Source organism: Eublepharis macularius, chromosome 3 (genome assembly GCF_028583425.1).
Source record: "Eublepharis macularius isolate TG4126 chromosome 3, MPM_Emac_v1.0, whole genome shotgun sequence".
Lineage (NCBI taxonomy): Eukaryota > Metazoa > Chordata > Lepidosauria > Squamata > Eublepharidae > Eublepharis > Eublepharis macularius.
This window is the reverse complement of record NC_072792.1, coordinates 66,614,977-66,637,173: the sequence shown is the minus strand read 5'-3', so window position 1 is coordinate 66,637,173 and position 22,197 is coordinate 66,614,977. Positions and strand designations below refer to the sequence as shown.

Genomic DNA, 22,197 nt, shown 5'->3' with positions numbered 1-22,197 from the left:
ATCCCCACAACAAAACACCCTGTGAGCTAGGTGAGGCAGAGAGAGCTCCAGAGAGCTGACTAGCCCAAGGTCACCCAGCTGGCTTCAAGTGGAGGAGTGGGGAATCAAACCCGGCTCTCCAGATTAGAGTCCTGTGCTTTTAACCACTACACCAAATTAGAAAACAACTCCACACCATCCTCTATATGACAACCCTTCAAGTACTTGAAGATAGTTATCATATCACCTCTCAGTTGTCTCCTCTCCAGGCTAAACATATCGAGCTCCTTCAATCTTTCTTCATAAGACTTGGTCTCCAGACCCCTCACCATCTTCGTTGCCCTCCTCTTGACATGTTCCAGCTTGTCTATATCTTTCTCAAATTATGGTGCCCAAGACTGAACACAGTACTCTAGGTGAAGTCTAATCAGAGCAAAGTGATACCACCTCTTTGCATGAGCTGGACCCTATACTTCTGTTGATACAGCCCAAAATTGCATTTGCCTTTTTAGCTACCACATCATACTGCTGACTCATGTTCAGTGCATGGACTACTAATACCCTTAGATCCTTTTCGCACATGCTACTGCCAAAACAAATCTCCCCCATCCCACAATTATGCATTTGATTTTTCCTGCCTAATGCAGAACTTTACGTTTATCTTTGTTGAAATTCATTTTATTTGTTTCAGTCCAGTTTTTCAGGCTGTCAAGATCATCCTGTATCCAGACGCTGTCTTCTAATGTATTTGCTACTCCTCAACCAGTTACAGATCCACCTAACGGTAATAGGTTCCAAACCACATTTAACCAACTTGTCAACAAGGATATTATGTGGAACCTTATCAAAAGCCTTACTGAAATCGAGATAAACTACACCTACAGCATTCCCTTGATCCAGCAAGGTAGTAACTTTCTCAACAACAAAAAAAGTTTGGTTGGACATGACCTGTTCTTGAGAAACCCATGCTGTCTCTTAGTAATTACAGTTATCCTTTCTAAATACTTAAGGACTGACTGATGATTTGTTCTAAAACCTTTTCTAAAGGTTTGTTCTAAAACCTAGTTACCTGGATTCTCCTTTTTCCCCTTCTTGAAGATGGGGACAACATTTGCCCACCTCCAGTCTTCTGGCACCTCGCCTGTTCTTCAAGAATTCTCAAAAATGATGGACAGAGGCTCAGAAATTACATCCATGAGTTCTTTTTAATACCCTTGGATGCAATTCATCTAGGCCTGAGGACTTCGTTTCATTTAAAGAAACTAGGTGTTTAAGTACTACCACTATACCAATCCTAGACTGTAACTCCCTTCCTTCATCATATGTTCTGTTATTGCCAAGTTGAGCACCATTTCCCTCGCAGAAGACGACTGAGGAAAAGTAAGAATTGAGCAGTTCTGCCCAATCTTCATTGCCTGTTACAATGTCACTTTCCTGCCCCTGCAATGGGCCTACCTTATCCTTACTATTTTTCGTACTTTGAACATAAGCAAAGAACCCTTTTTTGTTGTTTTTAGCATCGCTTGCTAGCCTAAGCTCATACTGAGCTTTAGCTTTTCTAACATTCTCCCTACGAGTACTGGTTATTTGTTTATATTCATCCTTGGTTATAGGGCCCTCCTTCTATTCCCTAAATAAGTCTTTTTGATTTCTCAAATCTTTAGAAAGCTGTTTATGGAGCTACCTTGGCTTCTTTAGGCTCCTCCCATTTTTTCTTCTTATAGGAATCATTTGTGATTCTGCCTTCAATATTTCATCTTTAAGAAACTCCCATCCCTCTTGAACTCCCTTTTCCTTAAGTATTTCTAACCGTGAGATTCTACCCAGCATAACTTTCAGTTTGTTAAAATTTGCTTTTCTGAAGTCCAACCTATATGTCTGACTACATACAGCTTTTCCCTTCCCCAAGACTGTAAATTCCAAAATTACACAGTCATTGCTACGCAGGGTGCTGCTCACCACTTTCACCTCATCAACAAATTCTTCCCTGTTGGTGAGAATCAAGTCCAAGATGGCAGGTCCCTTTGTTTCCCTCTCCACTTTCTGAAAAATGAAGTTGCCCGCAAGACTAGTCAGGAATTTATTTGACCGTACATTCTTAGCAGAGTTAGACTTCCAACAGACATCTGGGTAATTGAACTCTCCCATGACCACTGTGTCCCATCTCTTTGAGAACTTTGTAATTTGTTCTAGGAGTGTCTTATCCAAGTCCTCTGCCTGGCCTAGTGGTCTATAGCAGACTCCCACCATAATATCACTATTATTTCTTACTCCTTTTATTTTTACCCAGAGACTCTCAACTGAACTTTCATGCTCTGGTACATGTATTTCCTCACAAGTATATACCTCCTTTACATATAATGCTACTCCTCCCCCATTCCTTATCTGTTTATCCCTTTTAAACAAGTTGTATCCATCAATCCTAGTATTCCAATTGTGAGTGTTATCAAGTTTCAATTATGTCCTCTTTCTGTATTAGGACTTCAAGTTCCTCCTGCTTGTTTCCGATGCTCTGCACATTAGTGTAGAGACATCAGACTCCATGGCTTATGTGCCCTGAGGTTTTCGTTCGTGTACTTTCTTGTAAGTTAATGTTTCCTAGCATATGTGCCACTCCCTGCAAATCTTTAGTGTTCTCATCTCCAGTTATAGGCTTTGAATTTTTGTCTTTCTCCCTCACAGGATTTAATTTAAAGCCCTCCTTATCAGGTTGGCAAGACGCTTACCACTGGGCTTGACATAGGGAACAATTCTAAGCAGGTCAGCACAGAACTCTACCAGGGTCCATTCAATGAGGCTTACTCCCAGTAAATGTTCTTCGGATTGAACTTACAATGAAATACCTCCAAATTAGTCCCACTGTTTTCTCTGTAGCTTTATCATAATATATTTTTCTATTCTTTTCATAACAAAATTTGAGTCCAGTAACCCCTTAAAAACCAGCTCAACAAAATACAATTGACTGTTGTTTTTATTTTTTGTATTCATTTAAAACTCTGGTTTTACATTATATATTTGTGAGTTGATTTTAATGGTTTTTAAGATGAGATTTCAATTTGTATGTTTTAGTTTGTGGCAGAAATAGAATCAAAATTCTAAATGCATTTTTTCAGCAGAGACAAAATGAATTATCATTATAACCAATGTGAAGAAAGAGAAGAGAACATTAAAAAAGGAAGAACATGAAATCCATACCAAAAGATTCAGGAAATCAAAGGAAAATTCAAAGCATGGCTAGGGATGCTGAAATTCAACATGGAAATACAGAATCCGATCAGAACAAAAAAGAAAAATGAAAACAGTACATGGAAGAATTGTACAGACAAGATAAAAGGATGACAGATTTCTTTATAAAAGACTCTATTGATGAAGAACATGCAATTTTAGAAAGTGAAGTGAAAGCTGCACTCAAAACTATGGGGAGAAACAAGTCCCTTGGAATAGATGGGATATCAATCAAATTAGTTCAAGCTACAGAAACTGAACCCATCAAAATTTTAACAAGAATACATTAACAAATATGGAACACAAAACAATGGCCCACAGACTGGAAATGTTAAATTTACTTTCCAACAAAGGAAGATGCCAAAGATTGCCACATCTATTGGACCATCACATTAATTTCCTATGAAAGCAAAGTGATGCTGAAAAATTTAAAACAAAAGTTCTTACTATATTCCAGACATTAACGCTGGATTCTGAAAAGGAAGAGGCATTATAGATCATATTGCAAATTTACAAAGATTAATGGAACATGCCAGTGAATTTCAGAAGAAATCAGCCTGTGTTTTATAGATTACAGCAAAGATTTTGACTGTGGGGATCATGAAAAGCTATGGACATTTTAAAAGAAATGGGTGTGCCACAACATCTGATTGTATTGATGTGCAACCTGCTCTCTGGACAAGAGTCTGCTGTTAGGGCAGAATATGGGGAACAATGGTTTCCAATTGGCAAAAGTGTCAGACAAGGATGTATTTTATCTCTCTATCTGTTCAACCTACACACAGAAAATATCATAATGAAAGCTGAATTAAATTTAGATAAAGGTGGAGTGAAAATTGAGGGAAGGAACTTTAATAACTTGAGATATGCAAATGACACCACACTACTGGCAGAAAAGTGTCAAAGCAGGATTGCAGCTGAACATCAAGAAGACAAAGCAATGACTACTGATGAATTACACAATTTTAAGGTTGATAATGAAGACATTGAAATTGTTAACAAGTTTCTACTTCTTGGCTCAATCACCAACCAAAAGGGAGACTGAAACCAAAAAATCAGAAGTTTGAGATTTGGATGGGCAGCCATGAATGAACTAGGAAAGATTCTTAAGGATAAAGATGTGTCACTTAGTCGGGACCAAGATCAAGGTGACACATCAAGATCAATTCATACTATGGCATTCCTTATTGCTATGTATGGATGTGAAAATTGGACAGTGAAGAAAGTAAACAGGAAGAAAAATGATTCATTTGAAATGTGGTGCTGAAGGAAAGTTTTACAGATGCCATGGATTGCCAAAAAGACAAATCAAGCCTGAATTCTCCTTAGAAGCTAAAATGACTAAACTGAAGCTGTTGTACTTTGGTCACATCATGAGAAGACAAGACTCACTGGAAAAGACAATAATGCTAGGAAAACCTGAATGCAGCAGGAAAAAAGGAATACTCAAAATGAAATGGCTTGACTCGATAAAAGAAGCCATGGCCTTAGGTTTGCAAGATCTGAATAAGGCTGTTAACGATAGGTCATTTTGAAGTTCATCAATTTATAAAGGTAAAGGTAGTCCCCTGTGCAAGCACTGAGTCATTACTGACCCATGGGGGGACGTCGCATCATGACGTTTTCTTGGCAGACTTTTTATGGGGTGGTTTGCCATTGCCTTCCCCAGTCATCTACACTTTACCCCCAGGAAACTTGGTACTCATTTTACCAACCTCGGAAGGATGGAAGGCTGAGTCATGCTAAGTCAGAAGTAACTTGATGGCACATAACATACACAACTTTTTAGCCACTGTGGTAATAAAGAATGGGAATTCTCATTCCCATTCTTTTAAATAACAATTTTTATACAATGAGTAATTCCTGGGTGATGGAAGGTGACAGTAGGCATATTCATCGAGTACTTTTATGATGTCTGATCTTGAGGCCAATATTGTTACTGCTCTGTGCCTGTTCGAAGTTTCTAGAATGGTATAGCTATTGATTTGTGCCTGGAATGATGTAGCACTATTGCTGAATAAACTGGCCCTCCTCAATCACTGTTTGGCACCAGTGATTTTGTAGTAAAGAACAGGCTGCACCACAGCACCAGTCACTTCTTCTTAATGTTTCACTAATCGCTAATGTTTCTTTTTAAAAAAAATCATTTTATTTAAATACAGAGCATAAAACAAACAACAATACATAAAAATATATCAATACTTCTTAAAACACCAATAGATTCATACAGATCTTATTAAAATTAGAAACGCAGGAACGATGGATATAAATTGAGAATGTATCAATTAACTATACAGTGTGTAACAACATACAGTAAACATAACTATGACATAATTCCTTTGGAATCTCCTTCTCTTCAGAAAGATAAGTTAAAATTGGTGACCAGATTTTCTTAAACTTAGAGAAGGCTTTATTTGATGTCATTCAAATTAAAAGTAAGTCTAGCTAAGACATATTGATCTCATAATCGTGTATGCCACATCTGTAAGGTCGGGGCAGTAGAGGCTTTCCAGCAAAAGGCTACGGAAATTTTGGCTGCCGCTAAGAGAGTCGCTATAATAGTCATTGTCCATTGGGGTTGAGCTACATCCCAATTCACTCCTAATAAGAGACACTCCAGATTAAATTTTATTGTTACACCAGTTATTGTTTTAACTGTCACCAAAATTGCTTGCCAAAAGGGTGCCAACCCTGGACAAGTCAACCAACAATGGATATAAGATCCCTCCGATCCACAAAATTGCTAACGTTTCTTTGTTTTGATAAATTACATCATATTAAGTATATATGTGTGAGCGAAGGCGGGATAATATAGCCCAATCTCATCAGATCAGAAGCAAAGCAGGGTTGGTACTTGGAGGGTGACCAGACCACCACGGAAGACTTTGCAGAGGAAGGCACTGCCAAACCACTTCTGCTTCTCACTTGATTTGAAAGCCTCTTGCTGTGGTCACCATAAGTTGATTGCGATTTGACAGCACATACACTCACTCACTCACTCACTCACTCACTCACTCACTCACCATCTAAATCAATGGGACTCAAATACTTAACATAGATCATAGTCTGTAACTATTTCAGAAAAATTATAGATCCATTCTCAATTATATTTCTAGTTTGACACAACCAGAGCCATTTTTAACTGTTTACTAGTTCCTTTGGAAACTTAGTGAAAAACCATTAAGATTTCTCTTCAGAGAATAATACTGCTATCTGATGGTATCATTTACAGAATGATGTTATCATATAAACATCAGAATGGTTATCATTATCAGGAGAAGAATTTTTTATTGTCAAGCACAGAAAGGGATGCTAGGTCACTTCATGTATCTTTGTTAGCATGGGCCTCAATTCCAGCATAACACCATCAAACATACAGACCTTCAAAATTCAGAACCTTTCAGCTTCTCTTTCACTATTTCCTGTGTTGCTAGCAGGGAATGTGCATTCAACATGTCTTGAATTGGTAACCTGTGGTCTATCTATATGACACTTGGCATTTTTAAAACTGAAAAAGCAGCCTCTGAGGCTGTGACTGGAAGCAGCAGGGGGAGGGGACAATATTTACCTTGTCATTTGTCCCTTCAAAATCACCTTTGCTAAGTTGATTTACTCCAGAGGGGGAAAATATTTGAGCAGACAAGTGGCAAGAAGGAAAAAAGTTAAGGTGATTCTCCTTTTGCTGCTCCAAAGCTGCAGCAAACTGTTAGAAGAAAGAAACATGCACTTCTATATGTGGATTGCTCAATCAAGTAATCCACCATCATCCAGTTCTGGCTAACAGAGAAAACTGCGAGAAAGTGCCTTGTTAGCCCCCTCCACAAAAGCCTCCATGCACTAGTAGGCTAGACTAGATCAGGTGATACCCTCAGGCCCATATATATGAGCTTCTTGGTCTGGTTTGCTTACTAGTTTGAGCAACAAAGACCTGGTCTTACTGCCTGCAAATCTGTATTTGCCTTTCCTCCTTTCCTCTTTGCTTAATATGAAATGAGTTGGACTAGATTGTCCCAAATAGTCTTCCTCTCAATTGGTCTCTGGCTTCAGGGATATTCTCCTCTTCAAAAAAAAATTACTTCTCCCCTAATTGCTGCCAGAGCAAGGGACATACTTTCTAGTTTCCTGGTATAGAATTTTCATACTGAAACATTCTTCTAAAAAGTATGACTTAAGTGTACACACGCATCATTTGATCTCCCATTTTTGAAGTGAAAGTCTGATAAAAATCAGACATCCAAATGTATAGCTTGATGGAGATTATGTAGTACTAGGGTTGCCAGGTCCCCTTATCCTCCTGGCAGGAGGTGGGGGACCTGACACTTACCTCCTTCTTGCTCCTGGCATTGCCTGCGAGATGACATCACTTCTAGGAAGTGATGTCATTGCGCAAGGTGGGGGAGCACATGCATGCTTCACAGTGGGCCAATTTGGGCCCCAAATTCCTGGGAGGCCCATTCTCTGCCTTTCTTCCACCCACCTGCCGGCCAGATAAAGTGATGGGTGGGGTGAAAGGTGGGGATCCCCTGCCCCTACCAGGGGAATGGGATTCCTATGTAGTCCACACAAGGACTTGTGGGGGGCACCACATTTCCCCCTGTATACTCACACTATTCCTGTTTCCTGCCTCCTTGCAGCTCTCATATCCTCTTCCCTTTTTCTGTTTTCTTCTCTCCTTCCCACCCACCCACCTTCTTTCCTGCCACTCTTGTCTTCAGCTTTATTGACTATTTATTTGATTCATTTATACCCTACCTTTCTCCTCAATTGGGGCCTAAAGAATTTGTTCTCATCTCCTTTATTTGATCCTCATAACTTGTGGAATAGGTTACCCTGAGCATGACTAGCCCAAACTCACCCATTCATGTCAGAATGAGGATTGAACCTGGGGCTACTAGATTGTAGTCTTAGACTCTTACTACTATACCACACCGCCTTTTGTGTGGTGACTGTTGTTGAATAGTAGTGTCACCAAGGGGTCACTGCTGGACATGGATGAATCATGCAGGTCCAGGAGCAGTTGCTGCCAGGCCTGGTCCCTGTAAATCCTCCAGTCAGGGCTGCTAGGCCAAACCTCCCTGCAAAGGGTCCTGCCCCCCTGTCTTTTATTGACTGAAACCAAGGGTTGAAAGTTGGTAGTGATGTTGTGATTGCTTAGTAACCCCCATAATAGTCACTGAGATCTCAGAAGGTATCCATTTATTAAAGCTACAGGTACTGCTTCTATCACTGGTGGGGTAACCCCCCCCCAAATGTATTTTTATTTTTTAAAAAGATTTTAGATTTTTCTGCAAACCTGGGGCCTTTTCAGGTTTGTAGAAAGATCTTACTTGTCTGTTCATGGTCCCAGTCTCTGGATTTCAGTATTCACACATGGGGCCACATTGATGTTTTGTGGTATGCATGTGAGTTTATGCTTTTCCACAGAAATGGGATTTCTGAATTAGTGTGTGTGAAAAATGGTCCTAAAATTAATATCATAAAATTTGGGGTTCCATCAGATGGGTTTTCATGGTTTTAAATTGCAACCTTGGCTTTTATACATAATCATATTAATGCTTTGTGGCTGCCGTACCTGTGGTTTCTTTAATCTTGGGGATTCTGTGACATCCATCTCTTAAAGTGCCAAACAGAGGGTCAGCGGAATTAACTGGGGAATGCATAACAGGCACTGCCATTCTGTGACACACAGTTTCAGACTGCGGATGCAGGTCCTTGTATGTTGTTCCGTGGCTGGGAAGCATGGCAGCTCTTTCATCCACTGGAATATAGCTCATGCCTTTTCCCATTGTATCAGGCATAATGTGCTTAGCCTCTGAGTTACAAAGGGGAGATTCAACTGGGGTTCCACATGTGCTGCTGCCTGTGCTACATCCTGCATCCACCGAAGAGCACTGTGAGCTTTGTAGTGAAAAATGGCCTTCACTCTGCAAGGATGACATACGCTTAGCTAAGTGATACTCGCATAATCTAGTCACACTCTGCTCTGCTTCTGGAAGTTTTGACGAATGGTCATCAGATAAGTCAATGTCTTCAGGGTTGTTTAGGTCTTTGTGTGAAGACAGAGTGGTCACATCTGATACAAAATTTTCCTCTGGCTCGTGCTCTAAAATACCACCATGATCAATCTCAGGATGCATCTCATCTTTGCAATCCATTTCCATTTTCCCCAAACTAGAAACTCTTGGAACAGTCTTCCCATTCACTGGTTCCAAATTTGGTTTCTCTACTGCTCCCTCGTCTGAAGCAGCATACCATCTTTGGCCATCCTTGCGAAAGGCAGTTCTTTCCACATTAAAAGTGCTTATGCGTTGACTCTCTCTTGAGGAAAGAGTGCCGAATTTGCCCTTTTGCTCATCAGTGTCTGTTTTTTTAGTTCCCTGTTGTTTTTTCATAACAGCATTGCCATCAGGGGTTGCTTTTGCTTCCCCATCAGTAACCTTATTTTTCCGTTTAGTAGTGCAAGAATACACAACAGACCCCATATGCAGCTTACTAAAATATTCAGTAACAGACTTTGTTTCCATGGTTTCTGGTTCCATCTCCATGTTATCTGAATGAAGAATCTGCTTTGAAGGCACAACTTTAGACTGCAGTTCTGTAACTTGCTGATTAGCTGGAGACTGTGAGGATTTCATAAGAAGTCCTCCAGCTTGATTCTTGGTGATGGAATATTCAGCCTGGGGTTCCACAAGAGGTTGATAACCTTCATTAGCAGATAAAAACATGCGAGTGGCATTTTCACTCAGTTTCTGTGCTGTGGCCAATTCAGAATTTTCAGTCATTTCAGAAGAGTTTGTTTCATTGCCAGAATCGGATGATGATTCAGGGCTATATGCTCTCAAGATGGCTACACCTGTATGCCACAAAAAATAAGAGCCAATTAATGAAACCATGTCAGGCACTTGAATAAAATAAGAAATGGGATTTGTTAGCTAAAAATGGTTTTAAAATACTGATTCACAAATAGCACAGTTTCCAAAAAAGGCAACTTAACATAATGGTAGTTCTATTATGTGATATGTGCAGGTGATGGCAAAAAAAAATTGTAAAGCATGGAATATTGCCCAAAGAGCTAATGGTGAAAAAGGGAAATGGTGAAAAATGGATGGAATGGTATGATTTTTTTTCAATGAATAAATGTAACAGTAGTGAAAGAACCTGAATTGTCATTTGTCTGCTGTTCCTCTGAAGCTGCCAAGGCCTCCAGCGCTTGAAGAGTAGAAACCACAGCATCATCTAGCCTCTTTTCACATTTTTCTTCGGCATTAGTAGGGACAGCATCAATAAGTGACACAGGAATATCATCATTACCTATGTTATTAGTTTGATCTTTATCTTCTCTGTACTGTGTTGTATGATTCTGAGAATCTTCTTCGTCAGAGCTATCCCTGAATCCAGGTGGAGGAGCAGCAATGGCCATGTTTAGCGAATGCAATAGGAAGTCATCTTCATTATCATCCCCTTCCGGAGGTGGGAGTGATGTCAGATCAATGATGTCATCACTGGACCCTGAAAGGCTGAGCAGAGCAGGCCTACTGATTTCTCCCACCATTATGTCTTCCTCGCAGCTTACTTCATCTTCATCCTCAGCATCATCTGTGTTCTCTGCATAGCAAATATCATGTAGCAAAGGCTCTTCTATTCCTTCAGCAGCTCCAAAGATTTTGTTATCATTTAAGCCTGAATACACAGAATTAGCAGCAAACTGAATGCTTTCTGCATCCGGGGACAACTCCAACCCCTTAATTTCACTGGTATGGCTCATATAAAGAGCTCTTTGCTTATCCAATGCTTCTGGGCTTTCATCCAACAGTCTCTCATAGCCAAGAGTTTGGGGATTAATGCCATCTAAACTGTGATCTCCAAATATAAAGGATACTTTTGCTGCCCTTGGAGATCCCTGTGCTTTCTTGCTGGATTCCAGTCCTGAGTATGACAGTGCAGACTGCTGGCTTAAACTTCCGTTTTCTTCCGCCTCTGCAGAGTCATTCTGTTTAGCCAGCTGCTGATCAAATTCACTTGAATGATAGACACTTTCTATGTACAGATGCCTGTGATCTTTTGGGCATAAGGTGCTGTCAGAAGCATCTGCAGTTTTCTGTTTTGAGTCTACAAACATGTGCGTCTCATGTTCTCCCTCTGCTGGGAAAGTAGTGGTCTTCGCTACACAATTCCACTCAGTCCCATGGAGGTTATGCTTCACCTTAGTTTCAATCCCTAAATAAGGGTAAATGGAGGAAAAAAGAAAATTATCAACTTAATTTATGGTATTTAGGATACCTTAATGTTAAATGATTTAATATTCTTAAATATACATTTTAACAGTGAAACAACTGCTTAAAACAGTTCTACCCTGTTGTTAATCTACTGGAAAGTTCATAACCTTCGACAACATTTCCTAACACCTATTTCTGATTTTATCTTCTGTTGTTCACTTACAAACTTTTTATTGCATTTTAAGTTTCACTATATCATTATTGTAAAACATATACATTTATTAAATAACAGCCACCTCTTCTCAGTATCCTAGGTTATTTATTTAAGTTTTGAGTCACAGCTTGAGTAAATAACTTTTTAAAAACCCCTTGGAGATCTCATTACCAAACTCTACAGGAACCCTTTTATCTGTAAACTTAGTTTGAGATTACAGATATGTATATCCAAACCAAAAAGGAATGTATATTCAAGCAAAGTAGACCCAATTATGCATTTTTGATTGGCCCAGAAGATACAGAAATTAGTATTTCCACACTGATGTCAACTTTCACAGTCTCGAGTTCAGCATGCTTTTTAAAAGATGTTGATTCCACAGATCAGATTTGTAGTGGCTTTTATCTTCATGGCAGAGAAAACAAGCTTGTCCAGAAAGCAAACTGATACATTATTTCCATATATAAGTTTTTGTTGCATTATGGCTATTTATTACCTGCTTCACGGCTTCCACCATTTTTCTTACTGGCCATGTTAAATATTGAGCGCCTGGAATCAACAAGAAGTCTGTAATATCCCGCTGTTAAACAGGCAAGATTCATGGCATCGGAGGATTCCATTAGCAAAGTGATTGGCTATGCAGAAGAAACAACAAAGTCATGATCAACACCTGTACCGCTTAGAGGGACCAAAACATACCAATATGAAGAGTATAAAATATGTAGGAAAAAATAACTTGCAGTAAACTAATCCACTTGTGGAATTAAACTGACAACATGACCTCAAACATGATTAAGGAGAAACAAGTCGCATTTTTTGTAAAGAGCTTTAAAAAGTAAGCTTCAGACTGTGACCTGAATCTTGAGTTTTAAAACATTTCCACAAATTTTAGATACGTAAGATAAATGATAGCTTTTCACATTCTTTGATTATGCTTTATTGCTTAAAAAAAAGTAAACCTAAAGCAAAATACTGAAACTACAACTAATTCTGCATGTTACCGTATCTTTGTAAAAAATATTAAGATATGATGCAAAAAAGTGTTGTTTCAGAAGCACGCTAAGAACTGCAGGCAACCAACCATGTATAGATCATTCCTGCTTCACAGGTGAGAGGAACTCAAGTGCAATATCCAGATTACTGATTTCAGTCACAAGAGCAATTTCCAGCTTTGTTTCATTACAGCGATGAGATTATAGTTGGTGTCCATCCAACATGATAATATTCACTTTGCTTCTGAATTGTGTGTTTGATTTTTGTAATGATCATCAGTGAAAGGCAAGATGTAATTACTGAAGCTATACTCTTTACCCATCCTGTCAAAAGTTATCTGAAAACCCCTGTCAAGAAGGGTTTTGCATAGTAACTCAAGAATATAGGCTTGGCTTCTATGAACAAGCTCTGTACACTGTGTAGATAGTCTCTGCTGCACAGTGCACTTCCTCTTCTGCTAAAAATGTGAAAATTCTATAAGCTAGTACACAATTATATAGGAATTTTGGAGTTAGTTTCATATCCTAGAATTCAGCAGCTTGCAGTTTCCAGTCACTATGCATATTGCCAGGGCTCATTTTGAGGGGGAACATGCAGGAATGCAGTTCCGGCGGTTCTCCAAAGAGGTCACGTCAGGTGGCCCTGCTCACCTGACTTTCAGCCATTTTGGGCCTGTTTCGGCCTGGATTGGGGCCGAAACAGCCTGGATTGGATCAGTGCCGGATGGGGGAACCCTCTCCTGCCCAGCACTGACCCGATCTGGGCCATTTCAGCCCCAAACCAGGCCCAAAAGGGCCATTTTTGGACATTTAAGGCCCCCTTTTGCCATTTTGAGCCCAATTTTGGCCCCAAATGGCCAGGATTGGGTCCAAAACACCCAGGATAGGTGATGTCAGGGGGTGTGGTATATGCAAATCAGTTATGCTAATGACACACTGCTGGTGATGTCAAGGGGAGTGGCATATGCTAATGAGTTATGCTGATGAGTTATGCTAATGAGTTCCTCCAGCTCTTTTTTTATGAAATGACCCCTGCATATTGCGCATATTTTCAAATTCTAACACAAACAGAAGAGATGGCTTGTCTATTTAATTACAAGCATCCTTCCATGTGATGGTTCATATTTTTACATATTTAGTACACAAAGAATGGGAACAACATGCTCTGTGTCAAGCCCTGGCAGACTGAACTGCTGGATCCATCGAAATCTGTGTAGAGTCTGGAGAGGTGTTTATCTGTACTAGGCCCTTTTATGCTGCATTTTCCTGTTTTTCTTAGTGATGCATATCCTGGAACCCTTGATTTAATTTTCAGTCATATTGAAATAATATAGCAGCAGAAGATGCAGATATAGCCTTAAAAACAGCTGGAAGTACTCCAGTTAATGTATTCTAGGTTGGAAGTTGAAATTAGCAGTATGGCCTTGTCTGAGGATACTTTTAAAGCAATGTCTGTAGCTTTAAGAAACAAATTCCCTCTTCAGTAGCTATTGTGGGGGTTGCTAGGCAACCACAACAACATTGCAAGCTTTTGAGCCTTAGACTGTGTCAGTGAAAGGGTGGATGAAGAGGCAGGGCTGTTTCTATGACTGTTTTGACCTTTGATGGAAGACTTACCTGGCTAGGCCTGGCAGAAACCACAAGGCAATTTGCTACCACACAACTTGCATGGCTCATCCAAGCCTGCCGGTTTGCTAACTGTTTGACAGCAGTCATCCCATGACAGACACTGTGATGTAATGGTTAGAGTTTCAGATTAAGCTCTGGGAGATCCAGGTTCAAATCTCTACTCTGCCATGGAAGCTCATGGGGTGACTTTGGGCCAGTCATACTTTCTTAGCCTAACCTTCTTCACAGGGTTGTTGTGAGGATAAAATGGAAGAGAGGAGAATGATATAAGATGCTTTGAGTCCCCATTGTGGAGAAAGGCTGTATATAAATGAAGTAAATTAAGAAATATAGATAAAGATGGGGGGATGCCATCTTTATTTAGTGGATGGGAATGACAGAAGGCAGCAGAGAAAGTTAAGGATATGTGGGATGCCAAGAGGAAGGAAAGAGGAAAAAGGGGAAAGTGATGTGCTTGTCACAGCCCCCCCCCCCCCCCCGTCCCACAAGAGGGCCAGAGTAGTGGTCAAGAGTAAAACATTCAAAGCTAGGGAGTGGATCCTCACTGTCCAGGGCAACGTGCCATATTATTCTTCCCAAACCAGCCCTCAGCTGTGAGATCAAGGGACAAGTCTCCAGCCCTACCAGGTGCCAAACAAGAAGTCAGCCCTGCAAGGTAGCAGGCCTGTAGGCTGAGCTCCACAAAACAATCACTTGGGTAGCTGTAGCCAAAATACACCGAGGCACTTGTTTAGACTGAAGCCCCCAAACCCAAATAACATCACAGCAGTATAAAAAAGTTTATTAAGAAGAGTGCAAAAGATGACAAACATAGAAATGTGCAAATAACTACCCTGAAATAGTATACCGACTTTGGTCCTCTGACATAGATGTTACCTTGCCAGGATAAGAGCATCGAGTCCAAGTAGATCTTCAGTCTAAAATATAACTGCAAGAGACCTAGGCTGACACCTATTCTGGTAAGCAGATCCAGAGCACAAAAAGCATGGATCAGCAGGTATCCACCAACAACCATGCAGAACGGTGGGACAAACTGGAATGAAAACCCTTGCTTTATTGCCAGGCTGGCTGCAATGGCCTGATCCTGACTGACCAATCAAGGATGTTGCCAGGCCCCTTGACAACATGCCTCTGCAGCTGGCACTTATTCACAACCAGAACACATCTCTCTCTCCCAGAATGCCTTGCTAATGAGATGGAACATAAGTGCTAAACTCCTTCTTGGCTTGGCCTTGAAGCTAAGATCTCATCTAGCACCTCTGAAAACTGCAGAGTCACAGTGGCTATATTTTTCCAGAGAAAGGCCCCTATAGCTCAACCAGGCCTGGAAACCTGAACCAACAGTTGGAAAAGCCAAGAAACAGACTAGAATAGGATAGTTTTTTAACAGTTCTTATAGTTCCCTGCCATGCAACTGGACCCAGACAAACCAGCACCGTGCAACTTAGTGCAGCAACTGGCACTGTGCAATGCGGCCAGTGTTTTCTTAGGGAGAGGCTGTCTGGGGGACAAACAGAAAGAAAGCTGAAGATGGGGGGGGGGCAGTTAAAGGTAGGTGGGTGGGTGGGAAGGAGAGAACCAAACAGGAAAAGGAAGAAGCTATGTGGGTCTTTCAGGGAAAGGGGAGAGGAAACAGTGGGAGAGGGGAAAATTAGATGCTCCCCCTCACAAGTCCTTGTGGATCCTGTGCTAGTTGTAATTATTTATTTTTTTCAGATCAGTTGAAATTATAATTTTTCCCCAGGAAAATACACATTGAGAAAAATGGATTGATGCTTTCCTAAGGACTAAAACGGATCTCCCATATATAGATCCAACACTTAAGTGATCCAACTGGCCACTTTGCTTTCCAAATTGGTAGGGGTGGCATGGTCTCCACAACTGTGCCACTGCAAGGAAGGTGGGATGGCTGACTCACTACTTCTGCAGCCCTCCTTGCACTCAGCAGAGGCAGCGAGGGAGAAGAAGTACAGGCCTCCTACAACCCATGTGGCAGGCCCTGCCTCTGGAGGACATCTGATCAGAAGGGACCACAAAATGCCTTGAGTTCTCCCTACCTATATTTGATGCTGGTAGGTGCTCTTAGTTCTGAAGGAAGAAGGGAAAGAGATAACCCACTTTCTTCAGAATGGTTGAAGGGCAAAGTCTTTGTGCTTTCAGCAGATTTAGGGATTACTGGTCATCACCACCACATATAAAGTTCTCAATAAATGGAAATCTCCCAGAGTCAGATATTAAATCTGTGTAAAGCACAAATAACATTTAATTACTACTTACTACTTTCACAATATTACACCATGCACAAGTTTCAGATCTGATGAAAAACACCTTTTCTTGGTCAAAATCTTTTGCTTTGCTTTTTGCAGAACTGTATGAGCTTTACCAATGCCACCCTCATCTTGCTCAAAGCAGTCATGGAAAAAATATCGAGTCTCACAAAATCTTCATTATTTTGATCACAAAGGAAAGGTGTGCATTTTATATTTTGTAATGTCTGGGAAACTTGGCTGAAACTCAGTTTTCTGAGAAGGTGAGCATCTAAATCAAAAAGGAAGGAACAGCAACCGCTAGCTCTTTACATAGCCCTTGCCTGCCTGTGAAACAGCCAATATGTATGTACTCAGGCAACTGAATTCTTAATGAGAAAATAAAATTCAAACAAAGCTTCTTTACAAATGTGTAATGAGCTTTTTGGGAACCAAAATATTGCTCAAATATAAAGTAAACAAGAACTTATTGAACTATATTTGCTGTTGAACTCGATGAGCCACCAAATCTGAAGCTGCCAGGAAAATCCTTTCTGACTCTTATGAGTTATTTGCAAATAAAATCATGTGCTTTGCACAGAATGGGATGAAGCAGAGAATCTTATGGAAGCAATGAAGCTCAACTGACATACAACTTACTTTTACATCTAGCACATGAAGCTCAACTCTAACAGTGGTTTCGTCTTCTGTAAACATCTCGATTCTATTCACGTGGCTGAAATCAGCCAGCAGGGCCACCAGGTTTGTTTTGGTGTTAATGACGTGGCTGATGCCATATCGTGGTCCCACCAGCAATGTCACTTCAGAACGCTTCTCTCCCTGCTGCAACACAGGAAGCACAAAAAAAGAGTGAGTTTATATAATAACGACTGGCTCCCTTCCACTGATTATGTTGAACTAAAGCCAAATTCTCAAACAATTATCAAAGTATGGATCACTTTCTGTACTTCTTAACAGTGCTTTTTGGTTTTTAAAAAGGTGGTAGTACTCATCTATATGGTTGCAATGATTTCCTCCAATTGCCCCTCAGAACTTGAGAGATTCCCCCGAAAGATGCCGGTACTCATTAACACTAAGTACCACCCCAAATTTGCTTCTTAGAGAAAACCATACTTGACACTGTGGGAGGACAACTTTATAAGAGAAGTTCTGATGATTACAAAAGTATTTTTAAGCCATATTAGAGACATTTGCATGAGTAGTCTCAAAATTAGTTGTGCAACTGAGGCTTAATCATCCCGTTAAATAACAATATGCAGAGTATTTAGCAAAAGCAGCCAGTAACTAAAAAGAAAAAAACCTACCAGTAGTGTTGCCTTGAATACTCGGCCCCCATACAGCCGTAGATCACTGAGAAACTTGAGATAGTGTACTTTAGCTTGCAGAGCAGATAGCTGAAGTTAAGGAAAACACAAAACAACAAAAGGGATAAGATTCAGTGTTAATATTATCAAACAAATATATTAATTATTATATTACTACCCAGCCTAAGGAGATTGGAATTGGATAAACTCTTATTACCAAAAGTAAGTATTCCTTAGAAAAATGCCTAAAAGAAGAAATTATTTCTAGGTCATAATTTAGTCTGGACTGAATCAGAGCCAAGCTACAAGTGATGCCTTACACATGTTGGACACTTGCCAGCTTACCTCAAGTTTTGATGGGAAATGCAGGCATCCTGGTTTTACAGCTTGGTTCTCCATTACATCTGAAAGACCAGAATGCCTACATTTCCCATCAAAACTTGAGTGAAGCTGACAAGTGTCCAACCTGTGTCAGGCATCACTTGTAGCTTGGCTCTCAGAAGCACTACTTGAAGGAGTTTAAGCAAAGGAAAGATCTGAACTGTTAGATTAATGACTTTTCCATATCCCTCTACTTAAAAGTGTGGAACTACCTACTATGAGAGCGCAGGTGACATGGATATTACCAGATACAAATGATACCATTACTCTTTCTGTGGCAAAATATATAGGGGCAATAATTAAATCAGAGTAATGACATTAAGTAATGTTCTTCCCATTTTAATTTCTGCTTAAGGCAATAGCCATATGAGCAGTACTAGACAGACAGATAGATACTTCTCCACTGAAGGTTTTCAGATAGATCACAATTTCCCCCCCAATTAGTCCAAAGCAGCAGCCTTTTATTTAATTTTTTAGACTCAGTGTGCTAGATTTTAAAAATAATTTATCTTCAAAATGTACCGAAATGTCTATGGGTTTATTGCTCTACTAACACTATGACCATTGCTTCTGTGTGTCTGATAACTCCAGGCTATTATAGTGCTTGGTTACAGACCAGTTAAATGTTCCTTCCAACCAGCTGATCATCCTTATCTTGTTGCTTCCAAGATATGACTGGTAATGACATTTGTTCCTCCACTTAAAATACAATTGCAGCATCAGCAATCCACATGTGGACACTCAGAAATCCTTTTACTATATCTGGACAGAAGGGTAGTCCATGAAGTAGTTGGTCACGTGGTTATGGATGCCTGCCATTTCCTAGTTGCACTACCATTATATACTCCAGAGATATATAGGTGGTGAGGGAAAGGGGGAGAGGGTGCAAGGAGTGAGGGTTATGTAAATGTAAATCAGTTACAAAAAGTCATGAAAGAGGTAGAATGCACAATCCAGGCTGAGTGTGACCCTTCCCCTCCATAACAGAATCTGAATGGAATGCCTGAAGGCAGTACTTCTGGTAATGAGATAACCATCCAGAGTCTCTATTCAATCCAAGTCTGACTGAGTCAAGTTTACATATGAATTCCAATTCAACAGCTTCCCCTTCGATTATGGATGCAGAGGAGTTAGCCGTGTTAGTCTGTAGTAGCAAAATCAAAAAGAGTCCAGTAGCACCTTTAAGACTAACCAACTTTATTGTAGCATAAGCTTTCGAGAACCACAGTTCTCTTTGTCAGATGCATGGAGGGCAAGAAGAAACTGGTCAGATTTGTTTTTGAAATGTTTCTGTTGAACTATAGTGACCTTTAAGTCCTTGATGGAATGTCCTGGCAGACTGAAGTGTTCTGGTGTAGAAACCAGTAGGAGAACACTATCTCTCTGGAGTTTCTTCATACCCTCCATGCATCTGACAAAGAGAGCTGTAGTTCTCGAAAGCGTATGCTACAATAAAGTTGGTTAGTCTTAAAGGTGCTTCTGGACTCTTTATTATTTTGGAATGGGGAAGACAGGGAAGGAGTTGGGAGAGGCTGGGAATATGGAATAAGCTTTGAGACTGGCTGAGGAGGAGGGTAACTTGTTTGCCCACTAGCAGCAATATAAGGAGCGACATGCTGCTGTGTGGTGGCCTCTGGGCAGAGCAATCTGAGCTCAGTGTTTATTAAAGAAGGGAGGAGTACAGGCTCTGCCAAGACAGCAACTGGTGAACAGGTGCTCTGAAGCTCTGGTCAAAGTGTCAGATCATGATTCATGAGTCTGGAGAATAGGGCATAGGGTTCCTTCCAGAATGCACTCAAGAGCAGCATTTCCAGCAGTTACTGTGCTGGAGAAAGAAGTTCAGCTCATTTAAGTCTGACTGTATGTATTTGTGAAAATGCAAAACAATTAATTAAAATGAAACAGATTCTCTGATTTCCACTACAGCAGATGCCTGAGGAAGTAGTCCCTCACACCATGTGCTTTGGGGGAGGGGGAGAGGAAAGAAGGGAAGATGCTCATGAAGTCAGTTGAGCAAAAGTGGTTACTTTCCCCAGCTGGCTCTTCCAGGTTTCTTCCCCTCCCCCCACATCACCAGCATTTTGGCTTGGCTTGTTCATCTCCTAGCCTCAATTAGAATTGCAGGGACTTCAGGTGATTCCACACCCTCGTCTGCATTCAGTAACAGCCTCTGAAGTTTGTGCCCATCCTGCTAGTCAACTGGCTGTCCTAGATCTGGATCCTTGGCAGGAAGCTTGTAAGAACTTCAGGTGCCCCCATTCTCCATCCCTCACTCAGACTCACCCCCACTCCCTTCTTTTCTGCCCATAACTTTCCTTCTGGTATCCCAGTGCCCTTCCCAGGTTAATGATGCGCTGTCCACATTTGCGTTTACCCTTAAATTACATATAAATACACATGAAGCTGCCTTACTCTGAATCAGACCGTTTGTCCATCACAGTCAGTATTTTGTATTTTATAAGTTTGTTACATACAAACAGGAGTGCTGGTGGGGGGAGGGTCACAAGTGAAGTATTTATACAAGTGGTTTTTATGCAAATCTTCTATGCAATATTTTATGCATGTATTTTAAAAAATCTTATTTTTTTCACATTCTACGCCATTTTTGACAAACTGGGTCTTCACAGTTGCTAAAAAATTACAAAAAGATTCAGCCAAATTTCTGTAGAACTAACCATGTATTTATCTTTGTCAGACCTGTGCTCTTAATGTACAAATCAATTCTTAAATAGAGCCAAAGCTGCATGTCTATTACAGTCTTTGTGGAATCACTGGATCAGGATACTTCACTAACCGATATTACAGCATGCAGTGGATGGCATGATGAGAAAGACATGTGGCTGTCGCAGAGTCTCTGGTTAATGCAGTTTAGAACATCAAGCCGAGAGCAAGCAATTTGCTAGCAATTTTGTTATGAAATGTGAAAGCAAAATGAATGTGGAAGAGAAACAGATATGCCCCTGTGGTTAACTAGCAATTTCCCTTCATTCTCATGATAAAAGGATGATTTGGATAAATTAATGTTTTTAATTATTCTTGAAATATGGCAATAATCACTGTACATTGTACAATCTGGCAATATCTGAAAAAAAAATGCTCTGGCCATTTGTTTCTCTAAAGGGCTTTACTTTAGATACAGCTCTTCACAATTATGAAAATATATTTCTATTAAGATGTAAATGTATTACCTTTTTACCTGGAGGAACCAGGTTTTGATTTGCTTTGACAAGGTGTGAAAGTGCTTTCTTTATGTTCTTTTCTTTCATGCTCTGCAGTACAGCAGATGGAAGAAAAGTCTCCAGCCCCCATTCTTTCCTGCAACACAAGACATACTTTTTACTTACACTTTGCTCTGGAAAAGCTATGCTATGTGAACACAGAACAGAGGAAATACTATTCTGATACAACTGGTAACACTTTCAGGTGAAGGTATAGGCTGCTTACTGAAAGGACACTTCCATAAAAATATGGGACAGAAAAACTGAATAGTTAAAGCTTGGAAGAAAAGTCTTCATTTTCTTCCATGAAGCAAGATCAAGATGGGTAGCTGTGTTAGTCTGTCTGTAGCAGTAGAAAAGAGCAAGAGTCCAGTAGCACCTATAAGACTAATAAAATTGGTGGTAGGGTATAAGCTTTCGTGAGCTGCAGTTCTTTTCTACTTCCGTAAAGCAAGTCTTTCTGGGAAATTCAGCAATGCTGATTTTGTTTCTCTAAAACTTCCCATATTGCTCACATCAGGAATACAATATGAAAACCAACAGCTGATTCGTAGATTCAGCCATCCACATGGGTGAACAATCGAAATGAAACTGAGCGAGGGAGAGCGTCTGTAGAGGATGGCTTACCAGCACAGTTCAGAATAGTTCAATTATGCAGGTATAACCTACAGCACAAGGAATTGTGATGGTTGCTGGAAATCAATTAAGCTATCTGGAAAGCTTCTTTTGCAAATGGCTTTCCCTTACACAGTTCCATATCAAAGTTGCTATC

At 40.3% G+C, this 22,197-nt stretch overlaps 1 protein-coding gene across 1 annotated transcript in view; it reads right to left on the bottom strand.

The window, feature by feature from the left end:
- The window catches only part of FRMPD4 (FERM and PDZ domain containing 4), a 143,796-nt gene that overhangs the window by 2,531 nt on the left and 119,068 nt on the right, over positions 1 to 22,197 (bottom strand). Inside the window, exons 10-15 of the mRNA XM_054974171.1 lie at positions 21,396 to 21,522; positions 17,827 to 17,916; positions 17,162 to 17,344; positions 12,131 to 12,269; positions 10,363 to 11,421; positions 8,777 to 10,057 (exon numbers count right to left, since the gene is read on the bottom strand). Of these exons, the coding sequence (XP_054830146.1) occupies positions 8,777 to 10,057; positions 10,363 to 11,421; positions 12,131 to 12,269; positions 17,162 to 17,344; positions 17,827 to 17,916; positions 21,396 to 21,522 (2,879 nt within the window). The remainder of the gene's footprint in view (positions 1 to 8,776; positions 10,058 to 10,362; positions 11,422 to 12,130; positions 12,270 to 17,161; positions 17,345 to 17,826; positions 17,917 to 21,395; positions 21,523 to 22,197) is intronic.